Source organism: Molothrus aeneus, chromosome 4 (assembly GCF_037042795.1).
Source record: "Molothrus aeneus isolate 106 chromosome 4, BPBGC_Maene_1.0, whole genome shotgun sequence".
Lineage (NCBI taxonomy): Eukaryota > Metazoa > Chordata > Aves > Passeriformes > Icteridae > Molothrus > Molothrus aeneus.
The window spans coordinates 23658859-23679932 of record NC_089649.1 but is presented as its reverse complement, the minus strand read 5'-3'; the positions used below and the strand labels follow the sequence as shown (position 1 = coordinate 23679932).

Below are 21074 nucleotides of genomic sequence, written 5' to 3'. Positions count from 1 at the left end.
ATTGATTACGTAGAAGCAGTTTCCATAGCTGTGGTTCTTTTAGGAAAAGAGCATTCTTTGTGGAAAGATTTCTAGACTGCAATAACTTCTCTAAGATATGACCTAAATTACCTTAATTTAAAACTCATCAAAATTGGAACTATTTAAATAGTTCCAAAATAAATATCTCAACAAAGAGGCAGTGTCTTCTGTGACCCCTTCCAAGGCATAGAAATAAATGAAGGTGGTTATTTCAAAGAAAGGTGATTAAAAAAGACACTGTCTCCAAAATGCCTGTTTATTTTTGTTTCCTCCTTCAAGCAGATCAGGAGAGAAGGAGCACAAGTCAGGAGGGGTCAAGCTCAACATCCACAACTCAGCAGAACTGACAACACTGCCAGCTGGCATAAGAGGCACAGCAGGAGAAAAACCCTGAGTAAACTGCAGTGTGAGCACATATCCACAGACACCCAGAGACTTTACATCTGTGTCACCTTAAGGGCATATTTAGCTCTTATCTTGTGAAAGAGTGATTTAAAAAAAAACAAATTTCAGCACTTTTCTATTTCCTGTTGGACATCAATTCAGGATCCTCTGAAGACAAAATATGGGTAAATTCCCTGTGGAACGACCAGAAAAGGCCAGAGATCTCCAGTATCTATAATGCAACACTGTGCTTGAGAGATTACAGGTGTTCGTATAGCTTGAGCTAACATCTCTATCAGGGTGTTACTTCCAGGCCACCACCATGCCTACTTTACAGACATCTCTCAATATCCCCTGGTTTCTGCTGTAGATGTGCTTCATACTATCATTCTTTTCTCTCTGACTGCTTTTTTGGTAATCAAGTGAAATAACTAATGATATAGGAGGGAAATAGTGGGGTTTTGCAGCAGCAAATGAAAAGTGGCCTCAGTATCTTAAGACAATCCATATTGTGACTTACTCCTATTTTAAATGTTGTGGGAGGGACATAAGTAGGCAAGGCTGAAAGAGGAAATGGGATTGGCAAGAAATTTGACTCTAGCACTCCCTTTCATCCTCTCAGGGCAGGATCTGACCTTATGTTAAGAAGTTTCTCAAACTCATGTTCTCAAAGAAATATCTTTGCATTACCTCATGCTTTTAACTGGTTCTTCCTTTAAGTATAATGAATATTTATGCCACAGTATATTAACATGCATTTCCTCCAGGAGCTTGATAAATTATACATTAACATAACAGTTTTGAATTCCTCTCATACCAAACAGTATTTAGGACCCACCTTCCGCTATGGCTCTGTAACACACTCTTGCATAAGTATTAACAAAATTTACTTAAATGCAGTAACTATTTCAGAAAGGGATGGATAGGACAAGGTAGGGAGTTGCCATTTTCACATTAATTCAGCTGGTTTTTCCAGTTTCAGAGTCTTGTCCTACTTGGCTAACAGTATTAATACACATGCTAGAAACAGTACTTGTAAAGATGATTCTTCTTAAGTCAATGATATTACACAAGAAACCATATGACCATTGCAAGATAAAAATTGATTCAAAGATATCACAAAGAATTCACTGAATGCAATTAACTTTGCATTAATTAATCTTCGGAAAAAATAAATGTATATGCATTTAAGGACACATCTGAGATCTCCAGCACATACTTTTAAAAGCAGTTTGCAGATTTCATATTTTCCTTTTGCTGCTGCTTCATGTAGAGGAGTGAATTTCCACAGGTCTGCCACGTTGACAGAAGCACCGTGCCTCACCAGGAGTTCAGCCACTTCGTAGTGTCCGTAAGAACAGGCATTGTGCAGGGGTACCAAGCCACTAATCAAAGAGAAAGCATTAACAGCTACAGAATAAAATCTTATATGCAATCAGTAGATAAAACTCCCACTTTTACCAGACATTATTATCTTTCAGTTTTCCAGTTTTCATGGTTTTATTTCTCTATTTAAAAATCAATTAAAACTTAATTATCCTCCTTCAGTTCTCATCCACAAGACTTTTAAATACTTAGCAAGCCCCAATGTTACAGCTTCCACAAGCAACTTCAATGCTGTTAATAACAGACAAAAACTAAACTGCAAGGCTCACAGTTGTTCTAAGTTTGGATATTTGAGTGTAAATTTCAAGAAAGACATAACACCATATAATGTGTTTGAAGTGCAGTTATTAGTAAGTACTACACATATATGATAGATACAGAAAGATACCCAAACACTTCTTCCAGGGTAAGCCTGAAAGTACAGTATTGGAAATTTATTATCCCCCACCCTGAACTAATATATGGAGTAAAAGAGTGAATATAACCATGCTGCTTCAAAACTAACGCAAAAAAAAAAGTAAATTTTTAATATAATTTAACTGAATATTAACTGTAAAAATAATTAGCTTAATAATAAAAGCTAACATAATTAGAAAAATGCATTTTACCCCATTTTATTCAAAACTTACTTTAGATCATCTAAAAATATCACCAAGTTAAGGCTGCCTTTAAGCAAAAGCAAAGTCTCCAAAATGGGCAAAAAGGGGAAGAGAAGGATCATGTATTACAGTGCCAGGTATGTACTTGATATTGGCTTTTCCAGAAAGCAAAGTATGCTGTAATGGTCTATAAACCTCCCTAGAGCACAGGAACAATGCTCAACAAGGAGGAAAGCGAAAAATTTTCAAGAGGAAAACACCATGGTCACTGAAACCTGAAGCAAAATGAATATATAAGGGATATAAGCCTCACACCAATAGAGAACAGCAGAACATATCAAGGAATGAAATGTACCCTTTATCTTTGGCATGCACATCTGCTCCATGGTGCAGGAGATACTCCACCACTGACACCCGGTTATATCCTGCAGCAAAGTGCAGTGGTGTTGAATGACGGCCTTCCAGATCTCTGCAATTCACATTCTGAGGGCTGCAAAGTTGCTGTGGAGACAAAAGAACACAAAGTCTAGTACAGAACTACAACTAACAAATAAGGAACAACAAACAGCAACAACAAAACACGAAACAAACTCACTCAAAAGCAAATACCTAAACTACCACCTTCAAAGACCCCAACACAAAATCTGATCCATTTAATATTACACAAATTTTTTGAAGTATCAGGAAATTTCTTTCCACTTATGCAAAGTTTAAAAAATAGCAGTTCTAAATTTAGATCTGAATGTACTTCTATAACAAATAAGACTTAAATGATGGAAGCAGTGTTAAGATGTTCCTAATGTAGAAGAAAGGGTGAACCTCTACATCACTAAGTACCAGGTTCAAGGCCATGTAACTTTCTCCAGATATATTACCATTTCTGGTCTATACTGCCTTCAGAAAACCAGAAATATTTAGCTTGGCAGTCAAAGGAGCTGCTGGTACACAAAATTGCTGCTGTTTGAATATTAATGTATATTATGTTGAAGTTCATGGGTGGGAAAGTATGCACAAGAGTCCATCTGCAGGCTGTTTTGTCCACAGACCAAGCATCAAAAACAAGATCAAACCTTCCTGTGATGGTGGGATTCTACAGCCTGACCCTTCACCTTCAGATTAAGGATGGTTTATAATATTAAGTTGCTACCTGTTAACAGTATTTGCTTGCCATCTGATTGAATCATGCACCTGAGGGCTTGTTTCTACTAAACTGTGATTCTGAGAATCACAGAGTCTGCTTCAAAGAATTATGGCTACATCTGAGTCCATCAAAGACATGAATGTGTGAAGGACTGGCAGAATAAACAAGCAGAAACCCAAGAAAAACACACCTCAGTACATCTTAATGTACTACCTTCTAGAAGGAAAAAAAAAGAAAAGGTCCATGACTCCATGACTTCCCATTTTTTATGATTTACCATCCATTGGGCACTGTTTCCACAAGCCTTGCACAGCAATGCCAAGTAGAAAACTCCCATGAACTGTGCAAACCTACCTTCACAGTTTCCAAGTCTCCAGCTTTGGATGCCTCTAACAACCGATAATCCACGTCGGATGTGCGCACCGGTGTACTTTCTACAAAGGGAAAGGATGCTTTAAGATTACTTAGGATACATAAGTGGTATTAACCTGTGCTCAACATATTTTCCACATCTGAGGGGTGAAGCTGGTCTGTTGTTACTTTTGAAAATGCAGCTGGGATTGTGATGTTCAAGTTCATATTGCCAACATGTCTGAATAAGGCACTTCAGTTTTAGAGCAAACCAGTCAGATTTTGACTCTAAAGCTGACATGATTCTGCCAACATTCTTCTCTCTCAATCCACATACATACATTCACCTGCACATTTTAACAGGTAACACTACCCAGGTAACCAGCTACATCTCAGGAGTGGGTACGCTCCAAAACAGTCCTTTGCACTGCTGTAAAATGCTTTTTCCTTGTTTTGTCCTGTTTTAAGGCAATATTGTTGAAAACACTGGAGGAAATGGAGTTTCTAGCTACATGTCTTCTCATCTATCTGGATATCTGCCTTTGTTTGAGTACCTCCACATCTCACTGTAAGGTGAGTTACTTGCTCTTTACTATCTATTGATGGAATTATTCTTATTTGTACTTGCAAAAATTCAAATGTAACGTGGGTAAGAGGATGCAAACCCTTAAGCACTTATATGAAAAATAGTGCCACCCTTTTCAAACATCTATTCATCATTTTAATAGAAGATATGGACAAATTGTTACCTAAGCACTATCTAGAGCACTTTCACAGTAAAATCTTTCTCTACTGGACAAGCAAGAGATTTGAAGTTCAAACTGTTTAGCAACTATCAGGGTTTTTCTGCCAGTAACACTCTGCTTGTGACTGCTGAAGTAGGGAGTACCTAACAGGTTGGCTGATGCAGGGAAAAAGGTTTCTTACATGCTCAGCAATATTCCAGTTGCCTTGGAACTTGCTACCAAAAGAATCCCAAAACTCCCTACATGTGCTTTCCTACAACCTTCTTGTACAGCCAGCATATTCTAGATCTACAAGATGGTTATCTTCTTCTCCATTTGCTCAAAATCACTGAACTGAGCAGAGCTATTTACTTATTTTCTGACAAGTGGCACACAATACATACTGTAGTTGTGCGCACTTGATGGCAGAAAGGAGAGATGAAAAAACTACTTCAAGTCTCATGCACTGAGAAAGAAACAAGATTCAAAGCTGTAAAGGGAGAAGCTGAAGTTCAAATACACAAGCCTTTACTTTTACCCACCACTCAAGATCTGTTGCACTGCTTCATTTCCCATCTGTGCTGCTGTGAAGCCTTGCAAAGAGATGATGGAGGGATCAGAGCCGTAACTCAGCAACAACCGGCAGGTTTGCAAGTGCCCTGCTAAGGCAGCCCTGTGCAACGCTGTCTGACCAAGTGTGTCCAGTGCATTCATCTGAAAAAGCAGCAACAATAGAAAATAAAACATTCTTGTAATTAAAAGGCTGCACCTGTCCCTGTCCTTAGTAAGAAGAGCAGTAAGAAGAATTTTTCAGCATAAAAATTTACTTATGAATTCTTCTGCACTGCAATTAAACAAAACTAAATTAAAAACAGGCAAACACTCCAAAGGAAAAATAATTTACCACAAATGTTTTCCTGTCTTTTAACACAGATTATTTGTTTGCATGGCTAACAAACAATAGAGGATCCCCAGAACCATACTTTAAATAGTGATCAAGCTTTTGTGAAATTTGATGAAGACCAACCTCGTGCAAGAAAAGAAACACTATCACAGTATGAAAAAGAGGTAACTTGACATAAATTGTTACAAAACAATTCAAGGATCTTACAGCTTTAAGGAAATTTCCATCTGTTATTGTCAGAAGAAGAATAACTCAACATTACCCAGTACCAAGAACTAATGCAAAACAAAGATGTCAAATGAAGAACTCTATGAAGGAGTGGGGGGAGAGGAGTTGGATAAAAACATTTCCTCCTCACTTTTTGTGCCTTTACATCAATGTTAAGTATAACTGAATATAATTCTTCTCAATACAAGGCTGTATAAACAGGAAAAATGGAGTATAATTTTCAAAGAGTATGATATAATGGAAACACATCCATCTGTCAAGATCTAACAGAGCAGCTAAATAACTAGAAGCATCTCTCCCAGTGTGCTATCAAAAAAAGGAAGAGAATAATAGAGAGCTTTAAAAAGCAGAAAAACACCCCCATGAAAATAACCTTTCAAGAAGATACTCTGTACCTAGCAGCGATTCATGACAAATTTAAATGCAAATGCCCAGCAGCTTTTTTACCACTTTATGAAATACAGAACTACTCTATAGTCTCTGCAAGCAACTCAGAACCTGTTATCTGTTTCCAAGCCTACAGATTGCAGGCTGTGAACTGCATGCATAATAAACTTTGTTACTGTGTAAAATCCACCTTTTTACCATCTCAAAATCTTTGTGGTGACAGCAAACAAAGGTTTTGCTTGTTATTTCTTACCTAAAATTCAGTATGCAAACCCTGCTAGCCTTCATGAAACCAGTGAAAAAGCATTTGGTTAATATACTTATTTTATAACTAAACAAAATTTAACTAAAACTAAATTAAATTAACTATGTAAAAATCTACTACCAGATAGGGTAAAAAAGTAAAATATACCTGCAATACCGCAATATCAAGTCACAAAAAAAGAACAAAGAACAACCAAATAAATGAAGAAGAGTGTAATTTGATATAGTCTGAAATTATTTTACAGACTGACAGGGTAGGAATTTCTCAGATCACAAACCTCTCTTGCAGCAAGATGTACAGGAGAAGAGGTCTGCTTTCTTCTAACTGCACTCAGCTCATGCCACTCTAACAGGATTGCCCTAAAAGTTTTGTTTCAAATAAAGAACTTACTGCTATCATAAATATTAACTAGATGCTGAATGTCTCAAATCCATCATTTTGTTCATATGATAATCCTCATCTGTTTCAGGACACCAGATACCTTTCACCGCTGATAAGGGCACAGAGGGAAGCAGAATTCTGGGGCTACACAAGTTTAGCAATGGTAAAAGCAGAATGAAATGAAATTTGTGGATTCTCAAAGTAGCTGATAAGGCTCCATTCATCCAAAAAAGAAAATCATAAGTAATGTATTCTTTATTACTGACTTCCTGTGTTAAACAGGCCTGTACTGAACAAAGTGTAGAAGCAATAGCAGCAAGGCATTCACTGTGCACAATTCGATACTGACTACGTCCCTAGACAAAATATTAATATTCATTTGAAAAGAACACTGTCAGAGTCATCAGAGCCATTATCTCACATGTCTTTTCCAGGTCTCCTTTCACCTCTAAACCATTATGTTTGCCAACAATCAATTCTTCTGGCAGAAGAACATCAGCCATTTGAAGAAATACCTGCTCCCTTCTGAGACAAAAAGAGCCGCAGTTGACAGACAGATGCATGCACCGAATGCAGCTGCTCTTTCCCTCAGGAGCAGAGTTAGGCTTTGCAAGACAGTTTCATTGAGAATATGTTTACTTTGGGGCAGATCTTTGCTCAGCAATAATGTACCACTTCTCTAAAACCAACCAAAGAATATACTCCAATAAGGCTTAAAGCAAGAGGACTTACTTCCAAATGAAAATCAACTTAAGCACAACAAATTGAAATACAAAATTGAGAATAAATCATACGCCTTGGTTAAACAATCTTCAATACCAGGTCCAAAATCATGTGCCATTTCAAATTCAAAGTCTACACTCTGTTTGACAAAATGTGAAATATGCAAGGTATACTGCTTTAACTGTGCCCTGAGTAGCCAGTAGCCAGATTGTTCCAGCTGCACTTATTAAAAAAAAAGATAAATATCAATTTGGTCCCCTTTATAAGCAGTCTGAAATTAGAAGGCTATAGCTCTGAATTATCTTACAGACAAGTTTTCTGCAAGGAGTTAAAATGACAGGTTTGACAGCTTTACTCCACAGTGCACTGGCTCTGGATCCAATTTCTTCACCTTTTAGCATGGAAGCAGTCATTCCACTGCTCAAAATGCAATGTAAAAGCAGAATACAGTTATCAACTGAAAAGAGTTTTTAAATAAGTGGTTTCAGAGAAAGATACTGTCCTATTCAGTATTACCCATTGCAGACTTCCTTCTGTTCTTTCCTCTCTTTCCCTTAATTTCCTTTTCCCCATCCTGAACAGACACAGTAGAGAAATCGAAGTGGTCACGTGTCATCAGACACTACTGAGATTTGCCCTTCCCTCACTGCTACTCTTGGAGCAGTGCACACAGTTACAGCAATACTCCCTTGGCTGCCAGGCACTTGTGGCAGCTCAACAGCTCGGATCTGTTCAGGAAACATTTTTTGCAATACTTCATAATCATATCAGCTTTCTATCAATATCAAATGCCCTAAATATTCCTCCTGCTCCTTGACACTACAAACAGCAGCACAAAAAGCAACAGCTTCCAAGAACTGTGATTTTCTCTGTAAAATCTAGGTGTACATTCTAAAAAACACATATGTAACTTGTGCTCTGCCAGCAGTTCCATACCACAGTATCCTTCCCTGCAATGCAAGTGCTCTAACTGCTCTCCTCCTGCACTAATTCTGAAGACAAACTTGCAGTATGTCTTGTGTCTTGTTGTCTGTCCTGGGGTGACTTTATGATGTTTGCATTGCCATTTGTTTGTTTAGCCCAGAAATTAGTTTTGCACCTTTAAGATTGGTTTCAAGGGCTAAGGGGAGGAGAGAAGAAGGGCAGAGGTCTCCTTCAAAATTTGCTCTAAACTAGGACATTGTCCAACAATAAACATAGGAGTGAAGCAGCACTGGTGACAATTTCAAGCTCAGTCAGCAGAAAAAAAGCAGGAAAATATGGCCAGTTTCACTCTGAAAACTCCTATAGGATCCAGTCAGATGTTCCACAATTACCTCTTCTGCATAAAAGCTTAACATTAAGGTCAGGATGTTTGGATGTCTAAGCAGTGAGAAAAACTGAACCAGTAAATCACAAAAGACCACACAGGTCTCTATGTTGTTAACCATCATAATTTAGAATCTGCTACATTTCTGAAAGGCAATTTAATTTTTCAATTCTTAGTGGTCCCTGAGAAAATCATATCTCTCTCTGAAATGCTGGAAGTAAATGTGTTACACAACAAGGTTATTCAAAAACATTTCAGTTTGTTGTGTGGGTCTAGATAGATGGTGAACATTTGCAAATCCATGATCATGAAAGGCTGGCAACATGCTACTCCAATGCACAGAAATAACTGCATTATGCAAAGATGCATAAAGCAAGATCTTCCCAGCAGAGCAGAATGAATTAACTTCTGCTACCATCACAAATAGGGACACTATCTCTCTGACATGACCTCAAAAAGGCTCATTTTCTCCTGCAGAAGAGAGGCATATCATAATTAAAGAGCATTCATCATCATCTCTGCACTTGCCCAGGATCCCAGTGAACCTGCATGCTTGCAGGTCTTTCTTTCCAACAATCCTTCCAGTTCAAAAAACATTCTAATCTTTTACTTCTGCACTGCTAGAAAGCTGAGTGTTTTTCTGAACACATTGATTTCCCATGTGTCTATAAATTTGGACAACAACTTAGTCATATGAAATATTCAACTATCTAGAAATAAAACAACAGGATGAAACACACTTTTCACTAGTTCACCACTTTCAAAATATTTTGTAAATTAAAGATTTTGATAACCTTCAAAGATAAAATCACGGCATTTGAAGATTTGATTAAGGGTCTAATAAGAATTGTTTATGTTTGAGGATTCTTTGAAGATGCTCTGCTTTTATTTTTCATATGGTACTTTGAGAATTTTCCACATCAAAAAAGCAGTGGTGTGAAATGCTGTCTCACACAAACAGGGCAGGCAAACAAGTAAAAACTGGCATTTAAAACCACAAATATTTATGATCAACATTCTTGAAGAAAATTCCAAGATATCCCAAGGTTTCTCACCTATTCTTTAAATTGACAGTCAACTTCTGCAAACTCAAGTACCAAGCTAATGAAAACATCTTCCATGGAACGTGTGTTGATTAGACACAACATGCATCTGATGTGCAACTAATGCACACAAGGATTACTTCACAGTTCAAATTAGGAACCTAGTCTGTCCTGTCAGTAAGGGCCTCCAAGACACAACAAAATAAGCAATTTAATTTTAATTGCTTGCCAGTAGGCAAATTCTTGCCAATACAAATCCTAGAATATCCTGAGTTGGAAGGAAACCATCAGGATCATCGATGGGTCCTGTCTGCACAGGACACCCCAAGAGTTACACCATGTTCCTGAGAGCATTGTCCAAACACTTATTGAATTCTGTCAGCCTTGGTGCTGTGACCATTTCCCTGGGGAGCCTGTTCCAGTGCCCAACCACCCTCTGGGTGAAGAACATTTTCCTGATATCCAACCTAAACCTCCCCTGACACAGCTTCATGCTGTTCCCTGAGGTTCTGTCACTGGTCACCAGAGTGAAGAGATCGATGTTCTCAGATGTTCCTTCTGTAAAATAAGTCTCAATCAAGCACATGTTATTCAAGCAGTCCTTCGCTGTTTATTATCATTTAACATACTTCAAACAGCAAATTTACACAGTAATAACATAATGGATAATTAAATCCAGTTCCAAGACCACAAACCATCCCCTGTTCATCCCAAATTCCCCAAAGCAGTCTTCATCATGCTTTAGCCCTTTCCATAGAACAAATATAGGCTACACATACATACTCCACTGTATGTGAACTCACTTTTGCTGACACAGCTGCTCCTCATGAAAACAGCAGAAATTCCTATAAAATGCTAAAACAATCCTAAATTATTTTCTATCTACAGAACTTTATATGACTTTGTCTCCTAGAGCTATTATTGCAGGTTATTTTGTGGATCAGCTGTCTGCCTTTTGTCATAGTATTTCAGAAGAAGAAAGTTCTGCTTTCTTTGAATTACACATCTTTTTCAAATTGTTACTCTCTCAGTAATCAGTAGTAGTTTCCACAAGGGGGATTGAAGCTGGCTTTAACAATACCTCTCTTTTGACAGAAGAAATGGCTGCAAAGTAAGAAAGCCCTACATGGTAGATATCATCTATACACATTTCACTAAGTATTTTGTAAGAGATCCCAGTGGAAATTTTTATTTTATTTTATATTGAAAAAATAGAGTTTGATGGAAAAACTTAATATTTTGAAGAGGGGAAGGCTGCTTGGTGGCTGGTTGTGGGATAATTTTGCTTTACTATTTGCATTAATGACTGTGGCACAGGAGAATTGTGCTGAAGGGCACAAATATAAAATATTAGCAAAACCAAGATTCTCTGTGCACTGTAAGATTACAGGAAGGATCTGAGTACTACTGTCTCATGCCTATTAAAAAGGCAAATATGATCCCAGTATGCATGAGTCAGGCACTTACAACAGAGGTACAGAAGTGCCATCATGGAAAGTAGTGGTGGAATGAATTCTATTTTTGCTGCCTGAACTCCAAGATTTCCTCTGGTGCTAGTAAAGAGAAGGGCTTATAAGGATGAATAGGAAATGCAACATTCCCGTATGAGGGAAGACTAAGTGATGAGGCTTTTAGCCTACCACAACAAAGGCTAAGAAGAATCAGCTTGTTCAATGTAAATACCTCACCGAAGGAAGCATCAAATAAGAAGAGAGGTATTTAAAAATCAGGAGGGTGCAGTTCAAAGAACAAATGGATCTTCACTGGGAGGCTGCTATGGTAGGGAGACTAGATTCGCCTGCTCATGAGAATCCTCCCTTGTAAAAAATACAACCAGACATGATCAAAGAGCTTAATATATCTGATTACATCTTATGAAGTACCTAAAATTCAAGACACAAAAAGAGAAAACATGAAGGAAAAACTTCCAAACACACAAGAGAAGAAAAACATCAAAACCCGCATCATGCTTCAGGAACGAAAGCTGCCATGTCACAACAGTCAGAAACAAAGAAATCCCAGTGTCAAGAGTTTCTGAAGAACCAAATGCCTACAGTGCTTTGACCTCAAAGCATGAGCAAGAGGTCAAATGATAATCTACAAGCAAGACAAACATTTTAGAGTGATTAAATATGCCTAGTTAACTAACTAATATTCTTGAGCATATGCCATCTGGGAACTTCCAAGTGCCTCATAAAGCCTTAATGATCTACCTCTCTTTGAAAATTATGGGTGTGTTATTTACTGTTTTACAGCTAAGAAACTTTGGACACTGATTCACTGCACTACGGAAATATGCACTTAATGTTAACTTTGATTAGTCTCCTGCCATGCACTTAAGTGCTTTTCTAGATCATAAATGTGAATGGCCTATCCTCAGAATAGCATAGGATATGGGATATGAATGAAGAAGGTTTAATGATCACTATGTACCTCTATTTGCATAGTGTTGATGGAATAAAAGACAGAACACACCACTCAGCATCATTCTGTAGATAACTGCACCACTCAGCACCATTACTCAGTCCACAAGTGACTCATGGATCACAACTTAGGAACCCCTGCTTCAGGAGATAAAAGAACTACAAGCTATCATCAGAATGTGCTACTGAGAAAACAAAATGGGTCCACTCTAGTAAGGATGACATCTTTGAGCTTACTCCTGAACCTGACTACAGCTGAGACAGATTTTCAAGGGAGCACTAATTTAATTAAGGAGAATACAGTGGCAGCACACAGAAGCTCCTTGGATTTCAAAGCAGGTAGTACTTTGGTATCAGTATGTCTAAAACTCCAGCATGTCCAGTTCAGTGTCTACCCAAATACCATCAGTACTGAATTCCTGTGCAAAAGCAGATGCATAAAAGTCATGAGATATCTATTCCCATGGCAAAATGATTTTTTTTACTTTCAGTGCATAGATATGCTACTAAGAGTGAATTTGGGAAAATAATAACCAACAGTTTTAATGATTATAATCAAGAACTTTGGCCTTGCTTTCCCCCTTAGGCAAAGCTTAATAGTCACCATTGCATTAGGACTCTCAAACACGATCAACTCCGCTGTGGTATTGCTGTTAAGCTATTGTATGATCCATTAAAGTACTATGAAAGTGAATAAAAAATCTGGCAGTGAGCTCTCATACAGGCTTATAAATTAAAATTCATTGTTTCAAAATAAAAACACTTGACTGTGTATACAACTACATTGCTCATACCTCCAACCACAGCAAGAGTGACACTTGATCACCATTACAGGCAATAACATAATACAACAGGTAAAAATTGGTAACAATGAGTTCTTCACTTCTAGCTCCCTAAATGGAGACGAAGAGTTAAAAAGAATAATCTGAGCCCCGTTCAAAGCAAAAAACACAGAGATCTTTTATATTTTAGCCAATGCAAAGAAAGTATCCATCAAGAAGAGTTTCTGAGAAAATTAAGTAGAGATGTATATCATTACTATGAATATTAAGTTTGCTGCAAGAACTTGCAGAAAGATCATTCCAAAGCACTTCTGAAAGACAGTTAAACCACATTCTAAATAAAGTTAAGTTATACCTTTCTCTGTCTTTAATAACTTGCTGAACAATGTGGTCACAAGCTCACAAATTACTTAGGTCAGCACCTATCAACAGCTAAAGGGCACAGCAAAACAATCTGACCCTGAGAATAAAAGCAAGCAAGGGCTAAGGAATACTCAGCATTAGGATACTAAACTCAGTGTCAGTACCCTCAGCCCTGGGATATTTTCAAGCCAACAAGATAAAGCAATGTGAGGCACCTAGATAACCGTATTTATTAGAAATTATATCAAGATTCATTAAAAATGAGTATTTTAAAATACTGAAAAACCTTTATTCAGTTTCTTGGAGAGAAGTACTTTTCAAATTGGATTCCTGAGGATCCTGTACTTATTTCAGATAAAACACACTTCAAGGTTAACACAAGAAGCATAAGGCATACAGAATAAAAAGTAGCAACTATCAAAAAAACTTAGGTGGTATATAATCAACATAACCCTTCTTCTTGCCCTTTGTCTTAAATAAAATACATGCAAGTATATTTACCTTTGCTCCATGTTTATGCAGAACTTCCATGACATCATTATGAGCTTTTTCAGCTGCAACATGTAAAGGCGTCATGAAACTAGAGGGGGGGGGGGAAAAAGTGATGTATTAGTTTTTTACATTTCTAGTATGACAGAGGCCTTTGGAAAACTCAAACATTTCAGAAACCTACTCTTTGTTTTTCTCGTTTACATTTGCTCCTTTCCTGAGCAATAGTTCTGTAACTTGCTTCCTCTTCGGATGCACGGCAGCAACAGCACAGTGCTGCAAAAAAAGTAAAAATAAAGCAGATTTCAAATACACAGACAATAAAGAACTTTAAAGATCTATTACTTCATCCCTTAATTATTCTGCTAAAAACAGACTACAAAATTTACAAACAGAATTCATCATACTGAACAAAATACAGGTTAGTGATCAATGCTAAATTATTCTACTCAGAAAAACAACTTTAAAGCTATTTGTCACTTAGGAAAAAAGCAGTATGCTACCAACTACATTAACCAGCTATCAGGACAAAACTGACACATAGTGAACAAAGGAGGAAAAGACAAAGAGTTTGAAACAACCTAACTTTTTACAGAGAGTCTCCAAAGGGGTCTGTAAGGATTCTGCTGCAGTTGTCAAATTGACAGGACTTGAATGTTGCTTTGGTTCTTCCTCTGCTCCAATGTGTACTGACCTTGTTAATGGCCATTTGTGTCATGCACCCAACTACAGATCACGTAATAAGCAAACAGGCAATACATTTCTCTTGGAGTATCTTTCCTCCCATACTATGAGAAAGATACAGCCTTCAACACAGGGTTTCTCAATGCTCATGCCTGCCCTTGTGGGACCACACAGCCCTTTGCTAGGTGTAACTATTGTCCTTAATGTGGCTGGCATCTGCTGGCTTCTCAACAGTGGCCCTATCAATGTACTCCTCCTGAAGCCTGGAATTACCAGCATGGTTCCATATGAGATTAAATACCCAGCTTTAAAATCAAGTCCAGAAATGTTTATTTCAAGTTTGGACCTCTCAAGATAGCAGACTACGAGAAACGGGAGAAACTTTTGGATTTTTCTGTTTGTATCTTTACCCACATTTTAAACCAGTAACCCATAAAAGGTAGAAAGTCTCCTGGAAGAGTTCTCTAACTTTCCAACAGCAAAATGATAATGTTTACAATTAGACAGACCCCCAACCCAATGCTAACAGATAGCACTAGTACCAATAATCATCTTTTGTCCAGTTTCAGCCTTCATTATGAAGTAACTTTCACTCAAGCTTCCACACTGTTGTTAATCAGCAGGGCACATCCAAATTTTGCAAAGGCAAGCTTTGTAAATAAACATTAAGATCAGCTTTTGCTGTGAAGTGAGGCAGAATTTCTAAGGCTTTGCAGATAATATCCTGTCCCTATTTCCTGCCTATATGGTAAGTACTAAAACACACAAACGCTGAAATATTGCCAAATCTCAAAGCAACACTAAAACCTACATCAGGTGCTTGCTGTGGCCTTTTGGCTAATACAGCAGAGATGCCAGTGGCCCATGGAAAACATTATCATGCTTAGGGCAGAAATAGCTCAGTTAGATTACTCATAACCTCATCTGACCCTGGAAGCCAAATCCTTTCATTTGGACTGGTGATGATTTGGAAAGCTCATGCATAGCAGCCAAAAACTGAAAAATAACAGTCAAGCACTTAATGAACAGTGAACCAAATACATCAATAGACCTAAAATATTCCATGTGGTCCAGCTGTCACTGCAGAATCAGCAGGCAGAAAAGAGCAAAGAACATTAGAGGACTATGAAGTGATCATTACACAGCTAAAGAGATGCCACATAGCAGCAGCTGATACACTCAGAAAGAAAAGGATAACATCATCCTAAAATTCATACTGCCTTCATATTCAGCCTATAAACCTCTCTTCTCTATCTTGATTCTAACTTCAGGCAAGGATGCTGAGTCCTCCACAGAGGAAACAGAGCATATGGATGCTTGATGCCCAACACACAATGTTCTGATCACAATCACAATGTTCCCAACACTAAATATGGAGTTGCAGGCCTGCAGCTGAGACCTGCCACTGGGAAGAAAATGTTCCATTGGAATAAAGTATCATAACTATAGTGGTTTTAATAATACCATCATTCTCAGCTTCAAAGTTTTCACTACATCTGGGATACTGGCTGTGTTCTTTGCTTCCACTGCTTCTTTAAACAATTAAATAAGAGCAGGATAATGCCAGGAAAGTCTCAAAAGAACCCTGTTTCTACAGCTAATGTGGTATTGTCAGTACTATTCCAAACTTGTAAGACCCTGTGATATACACTTGTTTTCACCATAATTTTATGTATCCTGTAAAGAAAATTTGTAATCCAAGTTCGCTCACATAAAACATGAAGGAAACCATTGGGCTACAGAAATAAAATTTAACCCCATAAAAAACCACAGCAAGAGTCCAACAAAAAAAAAAGGTTCATAGGAAAAAATGCAAGAGAAGTGAAAAATTAAAAAGTGAAGAGTGGCTGGAGAGCTTCTGTAATCTACCAGAAGGAAGGAAAAAAGTGATAAAATAAATTATATTATGTTTTTTCTAAAGTGGTGATTTTATTTAAGCATAGAAAGTGTTCAATGCCAAATTCCCTATCTCAGATGATGAATGTATTTTCATAGTGTAGAAATAAAATTCCTTGACTCCAGGCTACCAGCACATTTATCATGAAGCAAATGGATTGACTGTATAATCTCACCAGTGCAGTCTCATGCGACTGTGGCTGCTTAAAATTAATGATCTCCAAAGCAAGTGTCTTTTTCACTTTGGCTAGGTCTGCCTCTCTGGCTGCTTGCAGTAAAGAGTGTCCTTTGAATTCATCTGTTAGAGGAAAAAGACACATTTAATATTCAGCAAAGTGTCACATTTATAAATGTTATTGCAGAAAGACAGCTATACTCAGTTAAGAGGAAAGAGGAGTGCTTCCGCATGTCTTTGGGTGCCAGCTGAGCTGGGACACAGAACATGAAAGAAGCTTTGCTGAAACCAAAGAGATATGCTAAAGGATAGGGGAAGCTATGCCTTGAGTTAAATCCTTATAGCTTTTCTCCCTTTTATCCTCCACCCACCTGACATTAAATGCATATGTGACCTCTACATTACCCATGTCTGTGTTCAAATAAGCACAATGCTATGAGCTATTCTTCAGAAAATAAAGAATTACAGTTGTTTTTCAAAAACTGTATTGTATTTACATGACAAAGAATTCACTGTAAAGCTTAACTATATATAACTTCCATAAAATTATAAAAAACAACAATAACAACAAAACCAACAATAATACACACACATATAAAACACTAAACTATTGGTCTTAAAGAAAGCTAAGTAGCTGAGCATTTGAAGCCAGTCTGTTCCCAAGATGAAACAAGTTTTGACAGCAGGTGTATCTTTGCAAGTACAGATCATTAATTTTGCTATTTCCAAATCTTGTTTAGTTCAGCAACTAGTTCATTTGAGTTTTAAATAACTTTGAATTTGAAAAGAAGTGTTCCTCTCAAAATGTTCAGACAAAAGGCAGGTTAGCAAAAATTACATCTGACCTTGGGAACTAGAAAAAAATACCTCAATTTCAGTAAAAAAATAAATATTTTTGTTTCATAAGCAAGCTTGAAATCTTAAGTTTGGTAATGAAGGGCTTTCTTCTCCCACCTTTGTTTTAATGTCTGGTTTAAATTTCTTTGTAAGCAAAGCACTACTCAAAGCACAAGTGCAAATAAATTTTGAAATAACAAATATAATGTAACTTTATTCCCAAAGTATAAGACAAAACAACTCAAGAACATAAAAACATGATATTTTGGGATGCAAATACAAGCTCTCCCATCAAGATACTGTCAAATTTGACATAATGCTCGCATATGTTTACAAATTTCAGTGGATATTAATGGACATTTATCTTCCTTCATTGCTCTTGAGGAATTCTAAACAGAAATAAACCAAAGTTTAAACTGATTTTTTTTTGCTTGTTAATTTAAATGAATGCTAAATTAATCCTTCTCAGAGTCAGAAGCTATAGCCCAGGACTCAGAGTAGAGAAGTACCTAAAAGATACTAATGCCCTCCTCTTTTCTTCTAGACCAAAGTTTTCTGCTGCACATGATCTCACCATTGTCCCCTGCAAAGAAAAGTGACTACACTAAAACCTGACTAGCTGTGATTGTGAGTAGTGCAGGATCACATTATTAGTATCTAGGGGCTTCTGCTATACTGGAAAGGTGAGAGACAAAACCAAAAACTTATTTATAATTGAGATTCTAATCCTCAAGAAGTTTTCTGTAACTTCATAATGCTCTGTTTCCATATCTGTCTCATTTAATTATCTTTTACATTTTATAAGAGTCGGGAAACAAATCCCCCAAAGAGGGAATGCAAAGGCATACAAATTAAAATTAGAGATGAAATACTGGTTTGTAAACAGCATAAGGATTATTACAAAAGAAGGTGATGGAATTTCCATCTCTATGGTTGCACACCAAAGCTACCTACCTTCTGTAAGTTTCTAAATGCAATACAGAGCCTCCATACAGAGGGTCCTGTGTGACTGAACTGGACTTGAAACATTAAAAAAAACCCCAAAGTCACTGATTCAGCAGTGCCTTAATAATTCTAGACTTCACAAAACCAGGCAATATGACAAATGATGTATCAGAGGTACCTGTGCACTTCAAAGCACACGGCAGAGCTGCAGCTACTCTACTGCCTTGCATCCACTTCTGAAGCTCGAGGAAGGTGGCCTGGAAGGAAAGCATCCCTTTGCACCCACCAGCAAGTGTTTTCAGTCTGGAAGCACTTACAGGTCAGTCTCTCCCTGAGCTCAGGCGTTGGAGCCATGTCCACGGCGCTCTTGCCGTGGCAGTTGACCAAGGTGGGATCGGCGCCGTGGCTCAGCAGGAGCGAGCAGACCTCCACGCGGTTCTTGGAAGCAGCCTCGTGCAACGGGGTGAATTGCCACAGGTCCATGGCATTCACACAGGCACCATGCTAGCACAGCAAAAAAAGCCTTGCATTAGGAAGAAATCGGCTTCAACAACTAAAAAGCTTACAGATTTTCATTTTATTATAAAAATTGGTTCAAATCACTCATGTATGAACATACACACACAAACAAAATTTAATTAAAAATACCAGCATACACAAAAATACCGTTCAATCTGTGAAAAATAATTGGAATTTTTATGTGAGCTAATTTTTGAACAGAAAGATTCAACTCTACTATCAGTCCAAAGAAATTAGATAAAGAAAAAAATACATTTACTGTTTCAAAGACCTACAGTTACAGGCTTCTGAAATGACAATATGATGTTTGAAACCTGTTACTAGTAGGAAAAAAAAATATCTTACTTTTCAACTCTGTTATAAGCAGTTCATATCTCATCTAACACATCTAAACCAACAGCAGTTACTTCCCATCCCTCTGCTTACCTTAAGCAGCAGCTCTGTAACCTCGTAGTGTCCATAGGAACAGGCATTATGAAGAGGCACAAGACCACTGCATGGAAGAAGAAGGCAAATGACAATTTTCTTTAAAGTGGCATTTTTAGGGGAGGAACAATTTTCTCCCTACTGAAATGAAAAGATCAAAGTAAAGTTAAAATATTCAAGTAGTTAAGCATTTAAAAATTAGGATTTACAAACTAATGATAAAATCTGACTTCCCAAACAACACATTACTTAAGAGTGGCATTAAAACTTGGGGGTTTGTTGCTTGGTTTTTGGAGGGTTTTTGTTTTTTTTTTTTTTTTTGTGGGTTTTTTTTGCCTTAACAGGCCACAGATGTTTAATCTACCATTAAAACTAGCATTAACTGGCTTTGATGTGATCTTTCTTGAAGCTACTAAGGAGGGGGAAAAGTCCCATTCCACATTCAATTTCCTCAACAGTGTTCTGCTTCTGCCTAAATAGGAACTCCTATTTTAAATGCTATGTGAAAGGCAAAACTCCCCAGATAACACTAACGTAACTCCTGGGTATTTTATGAAGATGTACAAATATCCATAGAAAGCAGACTCAAATTGCTGCTCTAGACTGTGAAATGACCTGATTTTCCTCCATTTTTTACAGTACAACCTATTTAACTACCCAAGATACTTCTAAGAGAGTCCCTGTAATTTTTGTAGTGTTATATTACTGCAGGCCATACTTAAAAATGACACTAGCAAAGTAAATAATAGGGATTTAGTCACAAGCACAAGATGTAATAAAAGTCATGCATTGAAAAGAAGATGTGAGATGGGCAATTACTGCAGAGGACAAAATGAGTTTAATTCAAGCCAAGATGACAGGCTAGTTATGGCTCAACAGATCAGTACACATAATACATGAAAACCATAATTAACCCCATAATACCTATGAAAAATACAGGGGGTAATTCCCAGGACTGCAAAACCAACTCAGAGATAATTAGGACAGCAAATAGTAGACAGCATTAAATAAACTTAATTTTAAGGCGGATGCTCTCAGAAGCAGCAACACATTTGTGACAAGAGAGGAAAATTTGTTTGGGGAAAATTTTTCAGACTGTTTTTTCCATCATTATTTTTCTTAATTACAACTTATGAGTGCATGTGTGAGACAGAGAGACTATCCATTTCACAGAGCACTCAAAAAACCTGCCCACTTCCAAAATGATGGTCATCTCAGAGGACTGAGGGCTTCAAGGCCTGTCAGCAAAGACAGTCCTGAAGCAATGCATCTGCCCACTTCTGCAGCATCCCCTTCCCTCTTCCAGCACAATAGCAGTAAGGAAAAGGAAAGATCAGTGGAGAAAGAGCTGCTTCCTTGACTGTGCTACTCTTTGGGATTAACTAGAAGTGGTGACCCTTTTGAAAATACAGAACAATTCCTAAGCACTTTCTCTGAATTGACTCCATTGAAGACAACCTAACAGTTCTATAAAATCCATGTAGCCTAATTTAGCTCCTTAAATGAAAAGTGACAGTTATTTATAGCCTATTTTCTTATAAATTATGTATAAAGAAAAAACAGCAAGGTGAAACAAAACACCACACTGATTCTAAATGTGTGGTGCCACTAAAAAAAAAAGTAGGAGCTTACTAGGATGTTAGATGATTCTAAATACGTTTGGGTTGTTTTAAAGTTCAGTACAGAGT

General features: G+C 37.4%; 1 protein-coding gene across 2 annotated transcripts in view; it reads right to left on the bottom strand.

Moving 5' to 3' along the window:
• The window catches only part of TNKS (tankyrase), a 128399-nt gene that overhangs the window by 21283 nt on the left and 86042 nt on the right, over positions 1 to 21074 (bottom strand). For both annotated transcript variants that reach the window (XM_066548077.1, XM_066548078.1), the window contains exons 7-15: positions 19387 to 19453; positions 18759 to 18945; positions 16661 to 16782; positions 14089 to 14180; positions 13917 to 13995; positions 5150 to 5321; positions 3886 to 3965; positions 2746 to 2891; positions 1625 to 1790 (exon numbers count right to left, since the gene is read on the bottom strand). In XM_066548077.1, the coding sequence (XP_066404174.1) occupies positions 1625 to 1790; positions 2746 to 2891; positions 3886 to 3965; positions 5150 to 5321; positions 13917 to 13995; positions 14089 to 14180; positions 16661 to 16782; positions 18759 to 18945; positions 19387 to 19453 (1111 nt within the window). The remainder of the gene's footprint in view (positions 1 to 1624; positions 1791 to 2745; positions 2892 to 3885; positions 3966 to 5149; positions 5322 to 13916; positions 13996 to 14088; positions 14181 to 16660; positions 16783 to 18758; positions 18946 to 19386; positions 19454 to 21074) is intronic.